This window comes from Eumetopias jubatus, unplaced genomic scaffold, assembly GCF_037043125.1.
Source record: "Eumetopias jubatus isolate StellerSeaLion01/CBP00866 unplaced genomic scaffold, mEumJub1_p1.0 scaffold_1, whole genome shotgun sequence".
NCBI lineage: Eukaryota > Metazoa > Chordata > Mammalia > Carnivora > Otariidae > Eumetopias > Eumetopias jubatus.
Genome location: NW_028274807.1, coordinates 205,848,880 through 205,873,604, shown reverse-complemented (window position 1 = coordinate 205,873,604; position 24,725 = coordinate 205,848,880). Strand labels below are relative to the sequence as shown.

The 24,725-nt window shown below is 49.6% G+C and overlaps 1 protein-coding gene across 10 annotated transcripts in view; it reads right to left on the bottom strand.

Moving 5' to 3' along the window:
- EPS15L1 (epidermal growth factor receptor pathway substrate 15 like 1) overlaps window positions 1–21,158 on the bottom strand; it is a 94,703-nt gene extending 73,545 nt beyond the window's left edge. For 9 of the 10 annotated variants that reach the window (XM_028086962.2, XM_028086968.2, XM_088016665.1 and 6 more), the window contains exon 1: window positions 21,084–21,144. In XM_028086962.2, the coding sequence (XP_027942763.1) occupies window positions 21,084–21,116 (33 nt within the window). In that variant the 5' untranslated portion in view covers window positions 21,117–21,144. Of the gene's footprint in view, window positions 1–21,083 lie in introns of all 10 variants that reach the window. The other variant, XM_028086963.2, reaches the window with a different exon arrangement.
- Between the last annotated feature and the right edge of the window lie 3,567 nt (window positions 21,159–24,725).

The following is a 24,725-nucleotide window of genomic DNA, read 5'->3' as shown; positions in this document are numbered from 1 at the left end:
CTCACGGGTGCCGGCAGCGGCTCCCAGAGGGAGTGCTACAGCTGCTGGGACAGAGCACGCTGAGAGGGGACACCAGAGCTCTTCACTTCTGTCTGACCCCAAAGAGAGCCCAGGGCCAAGCCTGGGGCACAGGCAGAAAGGAAATGGGCCAGGGGATGAAAGTGTAGAAAGTTTAAGAAAGCTGCAGAGAACTGGGCAAGGTCTTTGAAAGGGTCGTAGGACACAGCCAGCCCAGGATGGCGATCTCCTTCGCCAACCCACTCTTGCTAAGGGGCCATCTTCAACTTGCAGTGACTGAATTATTGATGAGGTTCAATTATAACTTTCAATTTGACCATTCAGTTGCTCATCATATCTTAAAATACTCAGAGATAACATGAAAAGTTTTTGTGGTCTCTCTGCTCTGTCCTCCAGGCTAATTTACAAGGGGGGGGGGGCGACAGGGAAGGGGAGCGAACCCAGAACAAGTCCACATGCGAGGGCTTTAAAACATCACAGTTCATGTGAGCACATGCAATTTTAATGCTGGAGAAAAGCAGCTTGAGATGAAGAACACAGCAGAACCACTTTGGAGGGGAAATCCTTTGAAGATTGGGGTTCTAGCCACTCCAAAACCTTAGGATTGAGCCCATCCAGCTCTGACCCCCGCGTTTGTCCGTAGGCAGGACCCTTCCTAAATCTTTACACCTGGAACCAGGAGAATTCCCACTCTTCCGGGAAAGGGTGTGCTTTCATGCCAAACAAAGCAATGATTGCCAGGCTTGCTCATTTCAAAAATGGCATTTTTTAAAGCTAACCAGTTTTTAAGACTTTTGGAAAAAAGTTTAAGTCCTTGCTCTGATAAATAGGGGGGCACATTTATGGAGCACTCATGGTTTCCTATCTAGTACCTCATTTAATGCTCCAACAACACTACGGCACAGGTATATTGTTAGCCCCAATTAACAGGTGCTCAGACTGAGGGTACCTTGCCCAGGGTCACAGAGCCAATGAGTGACAGAGCCAGAGGAGCGCCCAGGTCATGTGGCCCTAACCTACTTTGCACGCTGCAAAAACAGCCCAGGCATGACAGAGCTGGGCACTGGGTCACAGCACAGCCTCCCATGCATGGCAGCCTTGGGAAAATGCACGCACGTGATTACGTGATGGTGCGTTTTATTCAACCCAAGAGGTCAGAGTGCAAGACTCAACTCGACTGTATAAACTGACTTGAAAACCAGTGCAGCTTGTCATTTCCCCCGGAAAGCCAAGACCCCGTAACAGCTGTATTTTTCTTTTCTTTTCTACTGTCCTATATCCTTTTTTTTTTTTAATTTCACTGTAGTCAGCACACAGTGTTGTACTAGTTTCAGTGTACAATATCGTGATTCCACACTTGCATATATTACTCAGTGCTCATCAAGATAACTATTCTTTAATCCCCATTGCCTCTTTCCCCCGCCCCCACCCACCTCCCCTCTGGTAACCATCTGTTTGTTCTCTGTAGTCAAGAGTCTGTTTTTTGGTTTGTCTCTTTTTTCCTCTGTTCGTTTGTTTTATTTCTTAAATTCCATATATGAGTGAAATCATGTGGTATTTGTCTTTCTCTGACTGACTGACTTCGCTTAGTATAATACCCTCTAGCTCCATCCGTGTCGTTGCAAATGGCAAGACTTCATTCTTCCTTATGGCTGAGTAATATTCCACTGTATATATATATACCTCCTCTTCTTTATCCACTCAACTCTCAATGGACCTTGGGCTGTTTCCATAGTCTGACTTTTGTAAATAATGCTGCAATGAACATAGGAATGCATATATCCCTTCAAGTTCATGTTTTTGTACTCTTTGGGTAAATACTCAGTACTGCGATTACTAGATTGTAAGGCAGTTCTACTTTAAATTTTTTGAGGAACCTCGGTAACTGTCACCAGTTTGCATTCCCACCAACAGTGCATATGGGTTCCTCTTTTTCCACATCCTCGCCAATACTTGTTGTTTCTTGTGGTTTTGATTTTAGCCATTCTGACAGGTGTAAGGTGATATCTGAATGTGATTTTGATTTGCATTTCCCTGATGATGAGTGATGTTGGAAGAACAAATATTGTTAAAATATCTATACCACCCCCAAGCAATCTACACATTCAATGCAATCCCTATCAAAATACCAATAGCATTTTTCACAGAACTAGAACAAACAATCCTACAATTTGTATGGAACCACAAAAGACCCTGAATAGCCAAAGCAATCTTGAAAAAGAAAAACAAAACTGGAGGTACCACAATTTGAGACTTCAAGTTACATTACAAAACTTTAGCAATCAAAACAGTCTGGTGCTGGCACAAAAAGATATAATACATAGATACAAAAATGGAAACAGAATAGAAAGTCCAGAAATAAACCTACAATTATATGGTCAATTAATCTTCAACAAAGCAGGAAAGAATATTCAATAAGGAAAAGACATCTTTAACAAAAGGTGTTGGGAAAACTGGACAGCAACATGCAGAAATAAAACTGGACCACTTCCTTACTCCACACACAAGAATAAACTCAAAATGGATTAAAGACCTAAATGTGAGACCTAAAACCATAAAGATCAATAGAAGAGGCAGTAATTTCTCTGACACTGGTCATAGCAGCATCCTTCTAGATAGGTCTCCTGAGGCAAGGGAAACAAAAGCAAAAATAAACTATTCGGACTTATCAAAATAAAAGGCTTCTGGGGCACCTGGGTGGCTCAGTCTGTCAAGTGTCTGCCTTAGGCTCAGGTCATGATCCCAGGGTCCTGGAATGAAGCCCCGCATTGGGCTCCCTGCTCTGCAGGAAGCCTGCTTCCGCCTCCCCCTCTGCCTGCCACTCCTCCTGCTTGTGCTCACTCTCTCTCTCAAATAAATAAAATCTTTAAAATAAAAATAATGAATAAAAGGATCTTTGAAAAAAAATAATTAAAAACCTTCCGCACGCCAAAGGAACAACCAACAAAACTAAAAGACAACCTACTGAATGGGAGAAGATATTTGCAAATGACATATCCAATAAAGGGTTAGTATCTAAAATATATAAAGAACTTACACAACTCAACACCAAAGAACCAAATAATCCAATTTAAAAATGGCCAGAAGATGGGGCCCATGGGTGGCTCAGTCAGTTAAGCATCTGTCCACGGCTCAGGTCATGATCTCAGGGTCCTGGGATTGAGCCCCACTCCAGACTCCCTGCTCAGCTGGGAGTCTGCTTCTCTCTCTCTCAAATAGATAAATAAAATCTTTTAAAATTTTTTTAAAAATTAAAAATTAAAAATGGGCAGAAGACATGAACAGACATTTCTCCAAAGAAGACATCCAGATGGCAAACAGACACATGAAAAGATGCTCAACATCACTCATCATCAGGGAAATGCAAATGGTGTATTTTTCAATCAAGTTGCCAAGTTTTGCAAGAATTAGCCAAATAACACCCAAAGACATCCTGGTCTGAGTTTCTACTTGGAAAACCAGATGCTGATACAAAAATGCAGCCCATCGGGGCCCCTGGGTGGCTCAGTTGTTAAGCGTCTGCCTTCAGCTCAGGTCATGATCCCGGAGTCCTGGGATCGAGCCCCGCATCGGGCTCACTGCTCAGCGGGAAGCCTGCTTCTCCCTCTCCCACTCCCCCTGCTGTGTTCCCTCTCTCACTGTGTCTCTGTCAAATAAATAAAATCTAAAAACAAAAAAACAAAACAAAAATGCAGCCCATGGGGCACCTGGCTGGCTCAGTCAGAAGAGCATGCAACTCTTGATCTCAGGGTCATGATTTCAAGCCCCACACTGGGTGTAGAGATTACTTAAATAAATAAAATTTAAAATAATAATAATTTTTAAAAAAACACAGCCTAAATAAGTGCTCACTTAATAGTCGTTACATTTCTGCCTTCCATTTAGCGTTAGCTGCCCTCACTGCTTGCAAAGCCATTATCTTGGCAACGTGCACAGTCGTATTCTGTGGCTGAGGAACCTGGGATTTAGCTCATCAGCATTCAAAAACATCAAAAAACACTGGGGCATCTCTAACCTCCCAGGAACTGACAGCTCTCTCCAACTGTCCCATCAGAAGTTTCTAAACCAGAGCTAAGGTAAACCTTGCTGAGAGAAGAAGAACACTGATGTGGAAGAGAGCTTTTATAAATCACAAGAAAAAATATATCCTAATTTTTAAAATGAGCAAAGTATAAGATAAAAGAGATTCAGAAAGAAAAGACACAGCAAAGTTGGGGGAAATGTTCAATTTCCATACGGCAAAACAGACTGAAGCACCAGCATTTGCTATCAGGTTGGCAGAGTCGGCAAAGTGGGGAACGAGCCTCTTGGGCCCTGTGGGTGGGAAGACGATCACCTGGCTTTTCTGGGGGGCAATGCAACACTGCACAGTTAATGTGCACACCCCTGATATGCAGGTTTTACTTGATTCCTACCAAACTCCAGCAAGATTTTTTGTAGATAAAAATAAGATTCTTCTAAAATGTATAGAGACAGGCAAAGGAACCAAAATAGCTAAAACAATTTTGAAGAAGAAAAATAAAGTGGGAGGAATCAGTCTACCCGATTTCAAGCCTCACTATAAGGCAGCATGGCAGTGACGAAGGGGTAGACACACAGAGCCATGGGACACAACGGAGAGCCCAGAAACAGACCCACACGGGTGTACCCGACCGACTACTGATAGAGGTGCAGGGCCATTCAGGAGGAAAGAGGCCTGCACGGCATATGGCACTGAAGCAACTGGACATCCAGAGGAAGAAAATGAGCCTAAACCCAAGTCTCACTCTTTCTACAAAAATTCACTCCAAATGGGTCACAGGCTTAAATGGAAAAACTTAAATGGAATAATACTTTTGGGGACAAAAAAAAAAAAACACAATAAAATATTCAGGATCAAGGGCTGGGCAAAGAGTTCTTAGACTTGATACCAAAAGCCTGACTCATAAAAGGAAAAACTGATAAATTGGACCTCATCAAAATGAAAAATGTTTGCTCTGTGAAAGACCCTGGTAAGGGGATGACAAGCCAAGTCACAGAAATATCTGCAAATCACAGATGTGACAAAGGATTAGTATCTGAAATATACAAAGAACGGTCAAAATTCAAAGGCACAAAAGCAAACGATGGAGGGGACGGGGTGGTGTGTGGCTGGCTCAGTGGGTGGCACATGCGACTTGATCCTGGGGTAGTGAGTTCAAGCCCCACATTGGGCACAGAGTTTACTTTAAAAAAAAAAAAAAGGCAAATAATCAAATGAGAACACGGGCCAAAGACATAAAGAGAGATCTCACCCAAGAAGACATACAGATGGCAAGTAAGCCCATGAAAAGATGATCAGCATACGTTAGTCATTAGGGAAATGCAAATCAGAACCACAGGGAGATGCCACCACACACCCATCAGAATGGTGAAAATAACAATGACACCAGTGAGCATGCAGAGAAACTGGATCACTCACACATTGATGTTGGGAAGGTAAAAATGTACAGCTACTCTGGAAAACAGTTCAGCAGTTTCTTAAAAAGAACTAAGTGTGCAACTGTCACAAGACCCAGCAATTGTCCTGGGCATTTATCCAGAGAAATGAAGACTTGGGTTCACATAACATCCTGTCCTCAGATGTTTAGTGCAGCTTGATTCATAACTGCCCCAAACTGGAAACACACCACATGTCCTTCGATGGGGGATTGGTTAAATGAACTGTGACCCATACATACACACCCTATGGAATACCACTTGGCAATGAAAAATGCCAAGGAATGAACTACTAATATGTGCAACAACCTAAAAGAATCTCCAGAGGATCATACTAAGTAAAAAAGGCCAATCTCCAAAGGTTATGTGCTGAATGACTCTATTATATAGCATCACTAAAATGCTGAAATTCTGGAAATGAACAGATTAGCAGGTGCCAGGGGTGAAGGAAGGCATGGGAGTAGTTAAAAGGGCCAAGAGGTGGGATCCCTGTGTGGGATGGAACCGGTCTGCACCTGACTGCAGCAATGTCAAAGTTTTGGTTGTGATGGTGTACTACAGATTTGCAAAGTGTTATCACTGCAGGAAACAGAGTGAAGAATACACAGGATCACTCTGCATTATTTTTCCTCAACTGCATGTAAATCTATAATTATCTCAAAATAAATTTTAAAAAGAGAGTGAGAGAGACAGGAGACCTCACAATCAACAAGGTGACATTCTGAGACACTCAGGGAAAGAATACTGAATAGGGACTGGGTATCGATGGAATAATACTAAGGAATGATTAAATGCATAAGGTGTTGATATGGCACCATGGTTATGTAAAGAAAAATGGTCTTCTTGTCAGAAATGCAAATTGAAATATGATTTCTGAGATTTCTTTTTTAAGATTTATTTTGAGAGAGAAAGAGAGAGAGCAGCAAGAGCATGGGGGAGAGGGGCAGAGGGAGAAGGAGAGAGAATCTCAAGCAGACTCCCTGCTGAGTGGGGAGTCCAACCCGGGGCTTGATCTCACAATCCTGAGATCACAACCCAAGCGAAAATCAAGAGTTGGGACACCAAACCGACTGAGCCACCTAGACACCCTGATTTCTGAGATTTAAAATAAAAACCTCAGAAATAAAAATGTATTTGGCAGAGGAGGTCAGGGGATGGTAGACAAGTGCAGAGAGAATGGTATTTGTTTGAGTGCCTGGCTAGCTCAGTCGGTAGAGCATATGACTCTCAATCTCAGCATCATGAGTTCAAGCCCCACGTTGGGTATGGAGTCTACTTTAAAAAAAACACGGCATTTGTTGTAAACAGGTGGTGGGCACATGGGAGTTCATTAAACTCTTCCCTCTACTTTGAGTGTGTGTAAAAACCTTACATAATTCAAGACCAACATTTGATATGTTTCTGCTTTGGCAAGGATCCTAATGGTACAAGCCACTTTAAGTGTTAAGTACGATAAACAAAATGCAGCTTTATCACCAGCAGTGCATACTTTTGACAAACAATAAAAACTAGCACTTTTTTTTAACTTTTTTTTTAAAGATTTTTATTTATTTATTTGTCAGAGAAAGAGCATGCACAAGCAGGGGGGAGCGTCAGGCAGAGGGAGAAGCAGGCTCCCCACTAAGCAGGGAGCCCGATGTGGGACTCGATCCCGAGACCCTAAATCATGACCCAAGCTGAAGGAAGCCACTTAACTGACTGAGCCACCCAGGAGTCCCAAAACTAGCACTTCTTTAACACACACATACACACACACCCTTCTGCTACTGTAAGGTCTCCCCCTGGGGGGTCTACCCCGAGGAAGTGACCAACTATGCAGGAGGTGGGGAAAGGCAAGAGCATTTTATCAGTTCACCGTGCTGGAGGGCAAGGACTACGGGTGACAGCAGAGGTTAAAAACAGGCGAGGATCCCACACAGCAGTAAAACAGCACGGGCAGAACATTTACAAGTGGGGTATGATCGTCAGGTATTTGCTAAGTGCAAAGGGAGGGCCCAAACCAGCACACACAGTGATGACCTGGCTGGTAAGCCCATAGCGATCACATATGCACATGGGCCTGAATGTGGCAGGACAGATGCCACATGCTAACACTGATTCCTACCAGTGAACTGATTCCCTGCCCCACACCCGTGGCTTTCTGAGTTCACCAATGTTCTACATTAATGCACACTGCTTTTGTAAATAAGACAGGAAAGACAAAGAGCCACATATAAGAAGAGGGATCTGAAGATACAGGATTCTCTCTGGGGACCCAAATGACTGCCATGACGAAGGACTAGCTGAAGATGTGCACCCGCCATTCAGCACAGCATGCGGGGCCTCCGTCTAACCCACTAGGAACTCAAGGCCTGCGGTGGGGACATGACATGGGGTGGGGGTGGGGGGTAAGGCCTGCAATCCCCACCTACAAAGAGAACCAAAGAGCAAGAAAACCATGCGCGAAAGTTGAGACACACACTGAAGCGTCAAGGTGAAGACAGCCAGAGTGAGTTCAAGGCCAGGAACTATCAGGAGGAATGCCGACTCAACGTGTAAAAGCTTCAGCGCTCCCAGAAGACCACTGCTCTTGGCCCCATCTACCAGAAATGGAAATAAAAGAGAAGCTGAGGTCACCTGAGGCAACCTTCCCACCCTGACACACCACCCTTTGCAGGAAGCAGGACCTACACTGAGTCCTGAAGGTCTCCACCCACACCTCTTGGCCTGGTGCTGGGGGGGGGGGGGGGGGCGGGGACCAGAACCACACGGAGGTCAACAATGCCACTAGACAGATGTGGACTCAAGTCCCACCCCACCACTAGACTACTGTGCAACCCTGGGGAGGGTGAGCAGCCTCTCTGTGCCTCGGTTTCCTCATCTGGAAAATAAGGCTGTGCATTCCCAGCACCAGAGGCTGGCATGGGGTGAGCACTCCTCCAATGTCAACTATCTATAGTCCCATTCTCCTCCTCGACCTCTCCCTTCCACCGGCTCCCGTGTGAAACCGGCACCCATCTCTAGAAACGTCCCCCCGGGGCGCCTGGGTGGCTCAGCTGGTGAAGCGACTGCCTTCAGCTCGGGTCATGATCCTGGAGTCCCGGATCGAGTCCCACAAAGGGCTCCCCGCTCAGCGGGGGGTCTGCTTCTCCCTCTGACCCGCTTCCCTCTCGTGCTCTCTCTCTCTCATTCTCTCTCTCTCAAATAAAGTAATAAAATCTTTAGAAATGTCCCCTCAGGCCATTCCACTTCAGACTACTGACTTCCCACCTACTCTTCACAGAAAACTTCCCGGAAGAGTGGTCTGCCCTTGGGACTTAGAAATTCATTCATTCACTCATTCAACAAACATACGTTCATTCTGCACTATGAGGAAGAATCAAGGATACAGAAGGGTGTGAGACAGAGTTCTAGGGCTCAAGATGGGGAGACAGGCAGGCAAAGTGAGCGCATGACTACAGCACAAGGTGCCCCGGGATGTGAGAGCTATGACAGCAGGAGGCTCAGCCGGAGCCTCCAGAGCCTGAGCCAGGGGTCAGGGATGGGCAAGGTGGACTCCAGGGCAGAGGGGCCCGGCAGGGACTTGGGTTCATTCAGCACGGTTTCAGCCAGCCAGGAAGGGCGGACACAGTGAGGTAAGAGGGTCTGTGCCCACCCTGCTGAGAGCCCGGAACGTGATCCCCGCAACGACCTGAGCAGACGTGCACAAGAGCCAGGGAACTGAATATGCACTTAGCTACGCAGAGTGGGCGACAGGGGGAGCGATGGGGGGGGGCAGCGGTGGGGAGGACTTTGGTAGGCCTCCAGGGGGATGAGGCCAAGGAATGCAGCCACTCACTGTGCCTAAACAGACACCTTTAAACATGTTTCTCTGGGATGTCCCCATGGGACATGGAGGTGGAAATCTCATTCCCAGTCAAGCAGTTTCTACAGAGTGTCTTGGAGATCCTAGTCTGGAGGGGAATGTCATCGCACATAACAATGCACACGGAGGGCTGCCAAGTAAACAGACAGGGGTGGCGGGGGCACTCAGCAGCCCACACATGCACCTGTGAGGGCAGGGAGACTGCCACTGCCCCAGCTGAGCCTGCCCAACGGGATACAAGACAACAAGCATGCCTAGGAGCACCTGCACTGAAGCCCTGGTGGTAGACAGGCCTGCAACACAGATGGAAAGAGGCACCACTGGTGGGGAAACACCAAGGGAGCAGGGTCCTGAAGGGGGCAGGGGATGGGCATGTAGGGAGGGGCATGGGGTTGAATGCAGCCACACAGAGAACAGGTGGATGGGACTGGAAAGGGTCAGACAATAAGGAGCTCCCAGGACCTTGCCCAGACAGCCTGGGTGGAGCAGGGAGCAGATCCTGGCCTGTTCTCCCAAAAATGCTGCTTAAGATCAAAAGCGGACCAGGCCTCCCCAGAGCCCTCCCTGGATATCGCTCTTCCCAGCCTCTCAGAGAACAGCCCCTGTCCATTCTGTCCTTCCTTCCTCTGCACGGTGGACTAGGCCCTGAACAGACTCACAGGGGTGACAGCTCAGCAGTAACGGCCCCTACACAGCAGGGCACCTACTGCCTTCCTCGAGAATGCCCACTTCCCACAGTGCTTCCAACTTTCCCGAAGTGTGCCCTGAATCTTCCCAAAATTCCTTTCCTAGATCAGCCACCCTGGGGTTCCAACGTCTCTGCCATGTGCTGAGCTCTGGCCCGATATTTCACCATCCCATAAATGGGCACACTGCTGCCCAGGACTCGGGGATCCCTAGGAGGATCAGTTCGGCAGCTCTATGCCTCTCCCCTCCTCTCTGAGGGTGGCATCATCAGCCTCCGGGCATCCACTGCTCTTCTACAGAGCCTGGGTCCTCTAGGCACCAGGTACCCAGTAGGCTCCCGGATTCCATGGTGAGCAAAAGACAGTCGCCACCACCAAGGAGGAGCGGAGCATCGTGGTCTGGTCAGGGAACAACCACAGAAGAACAAACGTGCTGGCAGGAGCAGGGAGAGGAATTCACATGGTCACGCCCCTGGCTGGTGAAGACTATGAGGTTCCAACCGTTAGCCTAGCTCTCGAGGTGCCCCACAGCCATCCCCTGCCCCTGCTGGGCTAATTTCACTACTTCCCCCTCCCTCCCCACCACACACGCATTCACCTGGACTTCCGCTCAGAGACACTCAGAGACATTTGCATGCACAGCACTCAGTCCCCGCTCTCCTTCCTGCTCTGGCAGATTCTCTACGTACTGTGCACAAGATGCTCCCTGTCTGGGCACAAATTATTCCCTATGCCTCGGGTGGGGGGCTGTGCCTGCTCAAGGCCAATTACCTCCCAGCCCCACAACCGACCCCCTGCTTTAAAAACCTCCCCAATTCCCCCCAACTGAAATGAGTCTCTCTCTCCTCCACATTTCCATAGCCCCAAACCTACAAGTGGGACATTTCTTAATGTCCAATTTTTGTCAAGGCTCTCTAATGACTGGGGCACCTCCTTCCTACATTTTCAATTCTGGGGGGGTAGGGGGTGAGTTAGAAGTCTCACACTTATTCTACCTCTTGCAATGCTGGCTCTGTAAGCAGGCCTTCCACAAACTTTTTTTTTTTTAAATAAACGTGTTTGTTTGTTTGTTTACGGAATGGGTAAGATTTTGATGGAGCCTCAGGAGGGAGTGGGTGAGATGGGTGCAGAGAGGTTGATGCTTGGGTAGACACAGTTCCACCACTCAGCAGCAGAGGGAAGACAAGCTACAAAGCCTCCCAGGGCCTCAGTTTCCCCAGCCATGGAATGGGAATAATACAGTGCCTGCCCTGAGGATTACTTTAAGTACCGGATGAGAATACATAGGTAAAGCACACCCTACAGCCCCCAAATGCTACTGTATCCATTGCTGCCCTTCTTATTACTATCACTGAGACAGAGAAGCTGGCTTTATTATAAAGAATCAGAGGTGGGGGTGGGAAGGGAAGTCAGGCAAGGCTACTAATCAGGGCGTGTTTGGCAAGCATCAAATCGCAGTCCTGACAGCACACCACACGAAATGATCTTTGCCAAAAAATGATAAAATATTTCACCAAATGTTGGCTACGCTGCAGTACGTATTGTACTCATTTTCTCACTCAACTAGTTGGCTGAGTTGCTCCCAACAGTCTTTTACTAGTTCTTAGTCTTACTTATTATTTTTTTTAAAACATGCAATTACACACACAGCAGGTTAAGTGCTTAGTAGCTGTGAATTAAAGGATAATTCCGAGTGGCTAAAAGGCAACAAAAAATTAAATCAAGAGGCCGAATGCCAACAGGACCAGCTTGGCGTGAAAGAAAATGCTGATTCCCTGGTCTGGCGTGTGGGCGAGAGAAACAACAGCACCGACTTGCACGCACTCAGCAACTGTGGGCGTCTGCTCATCCCCTGCGGAATCCTTTTCTCGGTGGAGGAAGTATCCACAAGGATACAGGGGTACGGCACTATGGGCCCAGAGACCATTCTGGTCTTGATCAAAGAAAACTCCCAACGGGGGCAATGTTCTCCACAGCACACACCTAGGTGCTGCCGGGTCCTGGCACCTCCAGCCACAAACAGGGCTGTTGCTAGGGTGTGGGGGAATTTAGAGGGTTAATCCATGCCCTAAACTTTCCAGTCCTGGATTAATAATCTCCCTGTGAGGACCTCACCCTCAACAGGCCTTTTCTTTTCTTTATTTTTTTCCTGTTTATTCTTTCCCCCTTTAAAAGCAGTCTGAAAGAAGATCATTTCCTTTTCCCACTGAATATGTAAAACTGAAAACATCCTTGTGGATTAAGAAAAGCCAATTTTCTGTGGCTCGACAGGCATGCTTGTTCCTGTCATTAGTAAATCAGAGAACTCCCCTCCCCACGCCCCCTCACAGCACAAGTGAAGAGACACAGGGAGCCCTGCGAAAGGGTGGGGGCCTGGCCGTCAGGCCTCCCTGACTCCCCTCACCAGCGCACTGGGTGCCTGCTTCTTCAGACAGAATGTCTGGAGACAGAACATTTCCACTAATCGACTACCATCAGTTAGAGAAGACTGCTCCCTGGCCTCTCTCTGGAGCGTGCAGCCACCCAACAGGCCGATTATCACCTGCCTGCCGCAGGGGCTCAGGACACAGCAGGGACAGAGCTGCTCCTGCCCTCCCAGGAGCCCATGGTGTGCCGTCCACAGGAGAGAACACTGGCTTTGGAGCTACGGTCTGATCCAAACACCCCAACTCCCTGGGAGGCCTGAAACCTGTCACTTTAGCTCTGTCCTCCTCTGTTTCCTTGTTCAGAAACGAGCACAGGGACAGTGACAATGACACTTCCCTAATGGGGAGTCAATGGTGAATGGACACAAAGCGGGTGTCAAACCCCCCCTCCCTTCTTCTGTACAAGATCTGCACCCCAAATCTCTCCCCAATACCTGGGTTACCAGAGTCAAGGAACAGGGCTCTGATGGGGTGGGAGGGAGTGGGGGGTGGGGAGCAGCCAGTCTGAAAGGCTGCACCCATTTGCTTCCTCCAGTTCTGCTGGAACAGAAGAGGGAAAAGAGGAAGGAAGACACAGGCCCCCTCTTCCTGCTCTCCTTCTTTCCAAGCCAGTGAAGGCAATTCGTCCCACTTCTGCAGGCTGCCACCCGACCTCCACCAGGGTATCTGCCACAGGGGCTCCTACTTAGCTGTAGGCCTGGGAGTCCAGCTCCAGTTGAGCCATCTAAAGGGCAGGGGCTCAGTTTTATTCTTCTTGGTCCCAGACCAAGACAGGGTAGGTGCTCAGCAAATGGAACCCAATGGTGCCCCTGGGAGCTAGGCTGCTTCTCAACTGCACCTAAATGTGGGATCCCACCAGGCCAGGAGGGCCCACTGCAAGGTGATGGGTCTTGTCTCACCTGACCCAGCCACCCACCTGGCACCACCCAGGAAGGCTGGTCTTGCCCTGCTGGCTGGACACTGCACCTGCCTCCTTCTCCTGCCTCCTCCCCACACTTAGAAGGTCCCAGTGCAAACAACCATCCCACACACTCCTTCGATCACCAACCCCTTTTACTCTTCTGGAAACAACCTCAGGCCAGGTTGCTCTTTTATCACTTCATGCTCATATCACAACAAACATCTCTGAGCCAGTCCCCAGCTCTGCCCATTCTCTATTCAAGTGGTCAGATCTGAACGTGTCACTCCACTCCTCAAGAACCTGCCATAGCTCCTCCCTGCTTCACATACTGTGGGCCTGCTCTACCATTCTGCCATTTGTTTAACAAATGATTACTGAGCACCTGGGGAACAAGGACAAATTAAAACAGTCCTTTGTGGACTTGTAGTCTATGTGGTGGGGAGACTAACCATCAATCTGATAATGCCACCAACAGAAAATTACAGACTGGCATGTGGAAAAAGTACAGAGCATCCCCAGAGGCATGAACAGAGAAGCTGGGCCAACCCGTCAGGGAAGGCTTTACCTTAGGAAGTGATGTGCCAGCTGAGATATGAAGAGGAGTAGAGGTTAACCCAGAAATAAAGTGGGTGGAAGAACATCCCAGAAAGGGAGCCATAAAAAGCACGTGCAAAGGCCCTGAGGCAAGAGGGAATGTCGCCTGAGCAAGCAACTGAAAGAAAGGCCCAGGGTTGGGGCTCCTGGGTGGCTCAGTTAAGCATCTGCCTTCAGCTCAGGTCATGATCCCAGGGTCCTGGGATCAAGCCCCATGTCAGGCTCCCTGCTCAGCAGGTAGTTTGCTTCTCCCTCTCCCTCTGCCCACCGCCCCCCCCCCCCCCGCCCCGCGTCGGCTCGTGCACGTGCTCGCTCTCTCAAATAAAAATCTTTAAAAAAAAAAAAACAAACAAAAAGGCCCAGGGGCCGCAGGGCAAAGCAAACAGGGAGGGTAGAACTGGGAAGCATGGGATGCAGGTGAGCAATGTGTTGGATGGGGCAGAAGCCCGATTCCAGTCTGCAGACGGTGACGGCCAGCCTTCCTGGCACCATCCTTCCCAGCTTTTAACCGGTGTATACAAAAGGAGAACTGACTTTCTATCAGCTGGTCTGAAACATGATCAGTAAATTGGTTCTGCCATCAAGAGTACAGCAATCCCACCCAGTAAGCAGGGCCAGACGGAAGTCTAAGGACATGACTGTTTGTGGTCATCTGCAACCTCTACTTCCCTCCAGCAGCTTGTGACACTGAGGGCTGGGCCTACTATGGCGAACAGAGCATTCTAAGCAGGAGCAGCCCTCTGGGCCACCCGGCAGGCAGGTCTCCTTCCCTCTACCCACCCACCCCCACCCCCGCAACCACCACCATCAGCCACTCTCTAGGCAAGCAGAAACCCTGTCAGTCCCTTTTGTCTCAGGCCAATCTGTAGGCCAGGCACAAACTGTGTCCCATTTACCAACCACCTTCTTTCTTTAATCCCTAAGTCACCCTAGTTAAAAGAGGGCTATGGACCCCAGAGTCCCCAGCCCTGGCCTCCATTTAGGCCCTTTGAGCTGGAATTCCAGTGTCTTGGCTTCTGTTTATTCTGCTTTCCCTCTGTCTGAAAAAGCATTCCTTCCTCTCTTCCCAGCATCCCCACAGCCCAGCCCAAATGCCCCTTCTCCATGCAGTCCTTTCCCAAGTGGAAGCAAGTTATCCACCCCTCATCCAGCTCAGACCACCCATGGCCTGGGCCTCCACCGTGGCCTGGAGCAAGCCGACCCTCCTCGTGGACCAGGCATGGCTCATTCATTTCTGCATCAGTCATGGAGCAGCAAACACCCACCCGCGCAGGGGAACCTGTAAAGACGATAAGGCAGCTCTGTTTCTCCCATGACTCCAGTGACATGAGATTAAAACAATAAACTAAGAATTCAAACAAGTGATCTTTTCTCCATCAGACTCCACAGTATCTACAGGTTAGGTGGCATGACTACTGTTTAAAAGCAAATGAGATCTCACACTGTTGAACGCTTGGCAGTTAAAAAAAAGGGGGGGGGCGCCTGGGTGGCTCAGTTGGCTAAGCAACGGACTCTTGATTTCAGCTGGGGTCTTGATCTCAGGGTAGTGAGTTCAAGCCCCGCATTGGGCTCCATGCTGGGCGTGGAGCCTACTTAAGAAATAAACAAACAAACAAAACCTACAATGCAACACAGAGCCCCAAGCCTGCATTAGATGAGCTATGTCAGCTCGAGCTTGCTGGGTGTGACTTTCACAACTGACATATGCCTCTGGGCCTCAGTTTACACCTTTATAAAGTGCGGAGAAGACTGACCAGCGTGACTCGGGAGGATACAGTGAGCAATACAAAATGCCTTTCCTGCTCAGTCCGGGGCTCCTGAGGCCTCCCGAGGCCTCCCCGACTTCACATGTGGGACCATAAACTCTACTTCAGTTCTCACCTCGAAGATCACTTTTTCGCCCTGGGACACACTATGTATCTGCTTATTTCCGTCCGTGCCCCGCTCCTGAGAACCTCGGCCGCACAGGACAGAGCTATCTTCAGGTTCCCTGCTGCATCCCACTGCCCATGAGGTGCCCAGCAGAGAGAAAATGCCTAATACACATCTACTGAACGAACAGCGTGCGTGGGGTGCTGACATTCCACTGTCAAGAGGCAGATACATAACGGGGAGTTACTCCCAATTTGCACATGGAGAAACTGAGATACAGAAAATATAGCACAACTGAGGGTACTGAAAGGACATCTGGGGACCTGAACACTGAAAAACACAACCTGAAGGGACCTCAAATGATAATGGGGTGGGAGAGTCGTCTTTGAGGAAGAATGTGGAGTAGTCTTCCGAGTGGACGCTGGCTGCTCAGGTGAGGTCTGAGTGGGGAGCCCCTGAAAGCACCCCCAGCATGGCTGTCGAGATGCCTCTCATGGGGGGGGGGTGGTTGCACCCATCTGACAGCATAATAATGTGAGGTGGCCTGAGGCATCAGAGAGTAGACACTCAGCTCTCAGGTACCATCTGATCAAAGACAGTCCACTTCCCGGAGCAGCTGATCGTGTGAAGAACCAAGCATGGGAAAGTTGCTTTAAAGGTCAAAATTGGGGCGCCTGGGTGGCTCAGTTGGTTAAGCGTCTGCTTCGGCTCAGGTCATGATCTCAGGGTCCTAGGATCGGGGCCCGCGTCAAGCTCCCTGCTCAGTGGGGAGCCTGCTTCTTCCTCTCCCTAAAATAAAATCTTTAAAAAAATAATGAAATTCAAAATTGGGGCAAAGGGAGCAAAATTTACATGTTCTTGCTTAACTGGTAGCTACTTGGTCCACAAACCAGGCCAATGCAGGTCAATAAGATAAAGAGCCAAGAAATTCTGGATCTTACAGGGTAGGGCCAATCTTTACTCTAAAACCTGACTCTCTACTCACCAACTTATACCACATCACCATTAGCATTCTAGTAAGACAGAGAGAGTAGCAATTATTTTAGAGAAAAAAAACAAGAGACGAAAGGACAAACAAGTGCCCCAAGCACTTGGCATTCACTGCAGACACGTTCACCGGGTGTTGCTCTGGGCGAGGTGCCCAGCAGGCTGCCTGAAAGAGGAGAAAGAGCAGGGCTCTGCAGGCAGACAGATGTGGGGTCGACCCACCAACTATGGGACTCCGGCAAGTGACTTAAATCTCTGTGGGTCTCAGTTTCCTGTTTGCAAAATGGGAATAAAAATTTAGAACCTGGCACCCATTAAAAGGATGATGTATCTCAAGTGCCTGGGCATAGGAAGCACATGACGAAGGAGGAGGGCCCCAGTGGCACAGGGGAGGGGGTGGAACTCCTTGGGCACACGGCACACTCTTCATTAATGAGCCCAATACTTTCCATGTGCTTCCTGGGTCAAGGGCCACGCAAGGGACCCACAGAAGGTACAGGAGGGAAAACTGTCATTGAGGTGGGACTGAGGGAAGACACCATCAAAGAGGCCTCCAAGAGTGGCCTCCAATGGGTGGGAGGTAGGCTAGGTTGCAGCAGGAGATCACGGCATGAGGTGGGGGGATGTGGAGGAGCCCTGGGAAGAGCCAGGGCTTACGTGGAAATGGTGCGGCAAGGTGGAGCAGGCCCAGGGCGCGTGGGAATGCTGAACCAGGAGCAGTCAAGCTGGACATACGGAGGGGAGTGAAATGGGAGCAGCTGGAGGTTTCTGGAGCAGGGGGGTGGTTGCGCGGAATGAACTATGAGGGAGAGGCTAAGCAGGAAGGGGGACAGGCCCAGCCCTGTGAACTTGTGGATGTGGTAAGGAGGTGGCCAATTCCAGTGGGCAGCCAGTGGGGGGTGGGATGGAGGGTTGGCAAGGGAGAAACAGGAGGCTGGACTCTTGGTGGGGGAAGGGCATGCTCTGTGGGGAGACCCTAAGACGGGAGCAGACAGAGAGAAAGAATGCAGAAGATAGAGTGAAGGCCAACTGGTGGGTTACAGTAACCAGTGGTGTGGGGTTCAAGGACGACCAACGACAGGCCACTGGGGTTAAGGATGGCATGATGACCAGTAGCTTAGGAGACCACATGGTACAAAAGGGGTGAGGAACACAGATGCATTCCCGGGACAGGAGAGGCAAAGGGGAGCTGTGCTTGGGAGAAATCAACCCTAGACTCCTGACTCTTCAAATGGGCAAGATTTGTATTCAGGGTCAGAAGAGACTGTATAGGGAAAGAGGTGCCATAGATATTGGGGAGTATGGAGCAGACCAGGAAAGGTGCTGATGGGAAAAGTGCTGGGGACAGAGGGGAAACACACTGCCCCCCTCCCCTCTGCAAACCTGCTGGCAACCACTTTATTCACCTCCAACAGGCCATCCACATTCCAAGTGCGCCCTACACCTCAGTCCAACCAGAGCAGAGCCTCATGCTCCAGGGGGCTCCCAGACTGCCCTCAACCAGAAATTATCCTGGAATCATATCCATGCTTCCCCAGTAATTATCTGTGAATCCGTGTGATCTCAGCTGGGCTGAAAACACCTGAAGGGCTATACCTCCCACCTAGCTTGACAGGAACACCTGGTGCAGAATTTCACTAAGAACAGCCATAGAGAAATGTTGACATAACTACCTGAAAGAAGAAAACCTACTCGTGCCTTCGTTCAACAAACATATAAAGGAACAGGAAAAAAACACTGAAGTCAGCGACCTAAAGTTGTCATAGGCTCCTGGCTGTCAGCCTCTTGCAACTCCTCCTTCAATTTTGCTCCCACCCCTAGCCCCATCCCACACGTAGAGAAGAGCCACCTGTAAATGGCGCTGGTCGGTTGAACTCTCTGGTTCCTGCTTCATGCGTTTACCTGACAACTCCTGGGTGCTGGTCACAGGAGCAAGAGTCTGCACCTGCTCTGACTGGGTGCCTGGTCTCGTGGGGAAACAGACATCTGTAGACCATGAATGGTGCTGAGCAGTATGTGGAGGAAACACACTGCTGGTGGGATGGAAGAGGGGGCCCTATTTATGACAAGTGGTCAGCAAAGGCGTTTGGGAAGAACGACATCTGAGCTACCACCTGGAGAAGGGAAAAGAGCCAGGCACTGACAGCACCAAGAGAAGAAACAAGGAAGAGAACTTCAGGAAGAAGGAAGAGCCAGTGAGGACACCCTGAGAACAGAGAAAGCCTGGACTGCGGGAAGAGCAGAAAAGCAGCAAGTATGGCTGCAGTGTGGGTACCGGGGAAAGCATGAGGCGGGAGAGGGCAGGCAGGCACCAGACCCAGCAAGGCTTCCTGAGAAGGAATTGGGATCTTATTCCGAAAGGTGCTAAGCAGGTGAATCACATGACCTGATTCATGTTTTCATACCTTAACTCACAGTGGCAAACCACTGCCTTCCTCCAAAGCTAATCCTTCGTCAATAAAATAAGAATTCCCCTCTCCATGTTGTGTGGATAAGCACCAACCTGCTGGAAAGCACTTAAACTCTAAAGCACTCAATAAACATTAGCCACTGTCATGTTCAAAGTTCAAATTAGGGCTACTGTCAAAATTTGACAGAAGTTTTAAAAAGATTCCCCCCCAAACTGGAAGCACTTTCTCATTAAGTGAGCCTAAAGCGAGTTTCGACCCCTACACACACAAACACACCCTAAACTGTGGCAACTGGCTATTAGCAATAACACCCCACATCTGTATGGCATCTAGTTTACATAGCACTCCCCTGTTATAAGAACATGTTAATTAATAACCACTGGTCTTTAATACTTTTAATTTAGTGACAGTGTTACAAATTGGCTAGCTCTTGAAAGATTTAGCAGGTATGCATGTCTCTCTCCTTAGAACAGCTGGTCAGTCGTGCCAACCTGCCTATCAGCTCTCTTAAGGTTTAGCATTCTTACTGCTGTGGTCTACATTCCCATATGTCCCAATCTGCCAGAGAATTAAATGATAATAATTACAGTATCACTGAGTGCTTTGATGTGCCAGGCACTGTTCTAAGCACTTTACACACTTAATCTTCACATTATCCCAATATTTTTTTTATATTTCCATTTTCCAAATGAGTTCTAAGAGCTTCACCCAAGGACACTCAGAAGAATAAGTGATAGGGGCGCCTGGGTGGCTCAGTCGTGAAGCGTCTGCCTTCGCCTCAGGTCATGATCCCAGGGTCCTGGGATCGAGCCCCGCATCCGGCTCCCTGCTCTGCAGGGAACCTGCTTCTCCCTCTCCCACTCCCCCTGCTTGTTCCCTCTCTCGCTGTGTCTCTCTCTGTCAAATAAATAAAATTAAAAAAAAAAAAAGACGTGATAGAGCCAAGAACTAAACAGAAGATGATATGACCCTGTGTCCTCACTCTTAATCCCAACTCTGTGCTAATTAATTCAGACAAAATGCTTATGATCTTGTGCTTGGTACAACACAGGTATTCAGTCAATAAAGGCAGCTGTTAGTAGCAGGGTACAGGTAGTTTCTAGTTCCCTTGAGAGTGTCGCCTCCGGGAGAGCAGCGACCTTGTCTGTCTGGGTGACTGCTGCGCTCCCAGCACCTGGACTAACGCACATTTGACGGATAAATGAATGAACGCCCCTCCCAGAAAGCAGGGCTGCCAGCGCAAAGCTCTTTTTTTGCACGTATATGTCGCTCCACTGTTACTGCCCCTTAGTAAGACCACCAGGCGTGTTTGAGGGCACAGGGAGGGGCCCGGAGACGTGCGATCCCCCCTTTCTCGATTCAAGGGTGGCGGAAACAGCTCCCAAGGAATTGAGGGATGAGTCCAGGATCGCACTGCCGTAGGGTCCTGACTCTGGCAGGGCTCTGCCGTCCACCCCGGCGGGGACACTGTCTGCCCCGGCGCTGGGACCCGTCAGGAAACAAAGACTCGCGGGGTCGACGCACCGGCAGAAAAGCTCACTCCCCTCGCCCACCTCCCCGAATGAGAGCCCAGTGCCACCGTGCATCGCCCGGCCAGGGAGCGGCGGCGAAGGCCGGGCATGCAGCCGGGCCCGGGCCCCGGACTGTACAGACACAGGCAGCTACCCCGCCTGTACGCCGCCCGCAAAGGGTCGCCAGGGCGCGGGAGGCCGCGGGCCGGGCCGGCCTGTCACCTTCAGGACCGCCCGCCCACTCGCCCGCCCTCCGCGGGGGCCCCTCAGCGCGAGCCGCCGCCGCCCGGCTGGGCCTCCCCGCACATCGGCCTCACCGCGATGCCCGTCTCGCGCCCCGCGCCCCGGCGCTGCGCCCCCGCCCGCCGGCCCGTACCTGCTGGGAGAGAGGGAGGAGCGGGGCCGCCATCTTCCCGCGGACTCGGGCTCCGAGCGCCGGGGAGACGGGGGCGGGGCCGCGCGTGCGCACGGGTGCGAGGGGCGGTGCGCGCGCAACTGAGTCCGGGAGCGGGCGGACCGAGGCAGGGCTACGCACGCGCGACCAAACCCAAAGGGGCGGGGTCGAGGGCGGGGCCGTGCACACCTAGCCCGGGCCGAGAGGGGGCGGGGCCGGGGCCCGGGGGGCAGGGGGCCCGGGGCCCGGGGCCGGGAGGAGCGCAGGCCCCCGAATGGGCGCCAAGCCTTTCTGCCCCCTTACGCCCTGCCCGCCCCGTGGCCCGGCACCCGGAGGAATGACGTGCTAGGTGCCGTCCCCTTCCCCGTGCGCCTGGCAGACGCCTTGTGGGGAGGTTGTTGCCCACCCCGCAGAGGGTCAGGGACCTCGCCGTGCCCAACAACGCTCCCTGTTTCTAGGATAGGGTGCATGTGTGTGGGGGTGGCTGGCGGATGTGTGTGTGTGTGTGTGTGATAATTTCTCAACTCTCACTTTCTAGCAGGGTGACCTTGGCAAGTTAAACTTAAGTACCTTCTCTGAGCCCCCAATCCCCTTCTGAGAAGAGGGGATGGTAATATGTGTTTGCTGTACTTCTACCTCCACATCTCACACTGCCTGGCACAGAGCAGGCCCCTGAGGTTTGCTGGAGAACTGGTACCAGAGGGGGCATTTATTTCTTTTGACGTTTTGTCTTCCATTGGCTTGGGACACACATTCATCTGTGGCCAGTTTCCACTAACAGGGCAAGGAAGAAAGGTCCAGCCAGGCAGCTGACCACAGCGGCACAAGGTTTCCTCGGGGCAGGTGGGCCTCCCTTACCTGGCCTCCTGTGATGGCCGCAAAGTGAGTCTGGCCAGGCACTGCTTCCCAGGCAGGCAAGCTAGAAGGCATGTGATCTCAGGGGTGGTGCACAGTTTCCTGTCCACCTCTTCCATTTTGGAGTCAAGCTGCTGCTGGTCCCATGAGACACCCCTGAGCGAAGAGCAACGAGATAAGACCATGGTCATCTGGTCTTGTCTTAAGACTCTTTTGCTGTCTGAGCTCCCAAGTTTTCAGTCTTGTCATGCTCCATCACTCCTCGGTTCCCTATATAAAAAGCAAGGGGAGGCCACCAGAGGATTTTGAACATGATCAGATTTGTGTTCTAGAATGTCGACTCTCAATGCAGCAGGCAAAGTAGCCTGAGCACCGATGGATGGACAGGAGTGGGCCAGCTGGAAAGCTGGAGCGATGGTCCAGGTGCAGAAATGGAGGCTTTTAGCTGTCTGGAGTGCTTTATCCGTCTGTGTTCCATAAGGAAAAGTCAAGTCATTCTTAGACACTTCCAACAGAGGACAGTTGATATAGGAGAATGATTATAAAAGTATGGCAAAAACGGAACAGGAATATAAGGTTACCTAAAGATTAGTAACTGTAGGAAGCTGCTAGCCGTTCTAGGGCTAAAGGCCAAAAGGGGAAAAGGTGTCACCCAAAACCCATCATCTCTGGGCCCTGAGCAGGAACCCAGATGCCTGCTCTCATCAGCCACTGCTGTTTTGCCATCATTCAAGTCACTGCTGTTTTTCTCACCACTGACTCAGATGCCAGCAGAAGCCTGAAAAAATGGCTTCTCCTCTCCACCTGTCTGACCACTTCTTTCTGACGGAACATGACGGGAAACCAGTGGGCAAGGGTATCTGTGAAATGTCATATATAGGCTTCCAACCTTAGTGTCAGAGCCTACAGAGGCAGTGACCACGGAGACTCTTCTGCATCCTCTTGACTAGAAACAGAGGTTTGGTGCTGAGTCCCACCCAGCTAGCGGCCTGGGATTCCCTCTTACTTCTGTAGCCACCACACTGGGCAGTGAGCCACCATCCTGTGACCTCTCTTGCCAGAGTCCAGAGCTGCACTGTCCAACGTGGTGGCCACATGTCATGTGTGGCCAAGTAAGTTTCAATTTGAATTACAATTAAATAAGATTAAAAATCCATTCCTCCATAGAATGTACAACACCAAGATTGAATCCTAATGTAAACTATGGGCTCTGGGAGATAATGATGTGTCAGGTTCATCAATTGTGACAAATGTACCACTATGTTGTGGGATACTGATAGTGGGGGAGGATGTGTGGGTATAGGTATAGGAGTGAGGGTATATGGGAACTCTGTGCTTTCTGCACAGCTTTGCACTGAACTAAAACAACTCTAAAACCAATGATTATTAATTTAAAAAAAAAATCATTCCTCAGTCCCACCGGCCATATTTCAAGGGATCACATGTGGCCAGTGGTCACTGTATTGACCACTGCAAATGGGGAACATCTCCATCTTCACCGAAAGTTCTCCAGGATGGGACTGCTCCAAAGATGAGCTCTGCAGGATCTGAGCTGGTCTGACCCATCTTCATACAATTGTTTCCAGCATTTTCTAAGCCTGGCCCTGCTTCTTTCTTCAGTAACTTCTTACACCCTTCAGAGATTAAAGGGGTAGACTGTTGAATCCCATCCCTGCACTACATGGAAGTGAGTCTTTCATTTCTGAGAGTGATAACCAACCCCCAATAAACCGTCAGCCATCAGTCCATTTAGGGGCATCTGGATGGCTCAGTCAGTTGGGCATCCGACTCTTGATTTGGGCTCAGGTCCTGATCTCAGGGTCATGAGATCAGCCCCTCATCAGGCTCTGCACTGGGCAGGGGGCCTGCTTGAGATTCTCTCCTTCTTCATCTCCCCCTCTCCACTCCTGTGTGTGTCTCCCTAAAAATAAATTCATAAAGTATTTTTTTTAGAAGTCCACATTTGGAGGTCTGCCATCTTCAGCCAAAGTGAGACAAAACTTGCCAGTATTTCACTTTATGGGCAGACTTTTCACATGGATCACCTAGCAATGTGTCATATATAATTTCCAATGTATCAGCTTATTTGTAATATCACTGGGTTCCAGATTCCTGGTGTCCTAAATTTTATTACTTCCAACACAAATTTCTGTGTGGAAAAAGGCATCTTCAAATCAGAAGACTCTTAAGTATGACTTTTAAAAAGCAAATTATTTGATTAAGCCAAAAAGATTGAACTGAGAAATAATGACTATTTTCACTTGAGAAAATGAATTTCATTCCTCTGTCTTACAGAGAATAAAAGGCCACAGAAGTGGGTCACAGAGTGAGGGAAAAGAAGCAGTGGCTTCTTATGGCATGACAAAAGTCTGTGCACACAGACCTGGGTTCTCCAAAATAACCAGTATGCCAGTGAAACCTGCCAAAACTTTCTACACGATTGATGTTGTGTAAAGGTTTCATATTGGAAAAGGTTAGCATATGCTGTTAGTAACTTGCAGCCTGAAGAAATAAGGCATCATTTCTCCTTTTTCATAGTAAGTTTTACCAACTTTTATTTATAAAACATTTTGGGGGCTAAGAAAAGAGCATCATATTTTTGGCCAGACCCCCACTGGCCTCTGGCTTCTAGCACTCAGGTGTGTCGAGAGAAAACATCTCGGTGCCCAGGGTGGGTCTCAGGGAACACCAGACCAACCCCACTGAGAAGCATAGGAACATTTTCAAAGAAAATTGGGCAAATTACCACATATGTTGACATTTGCACTT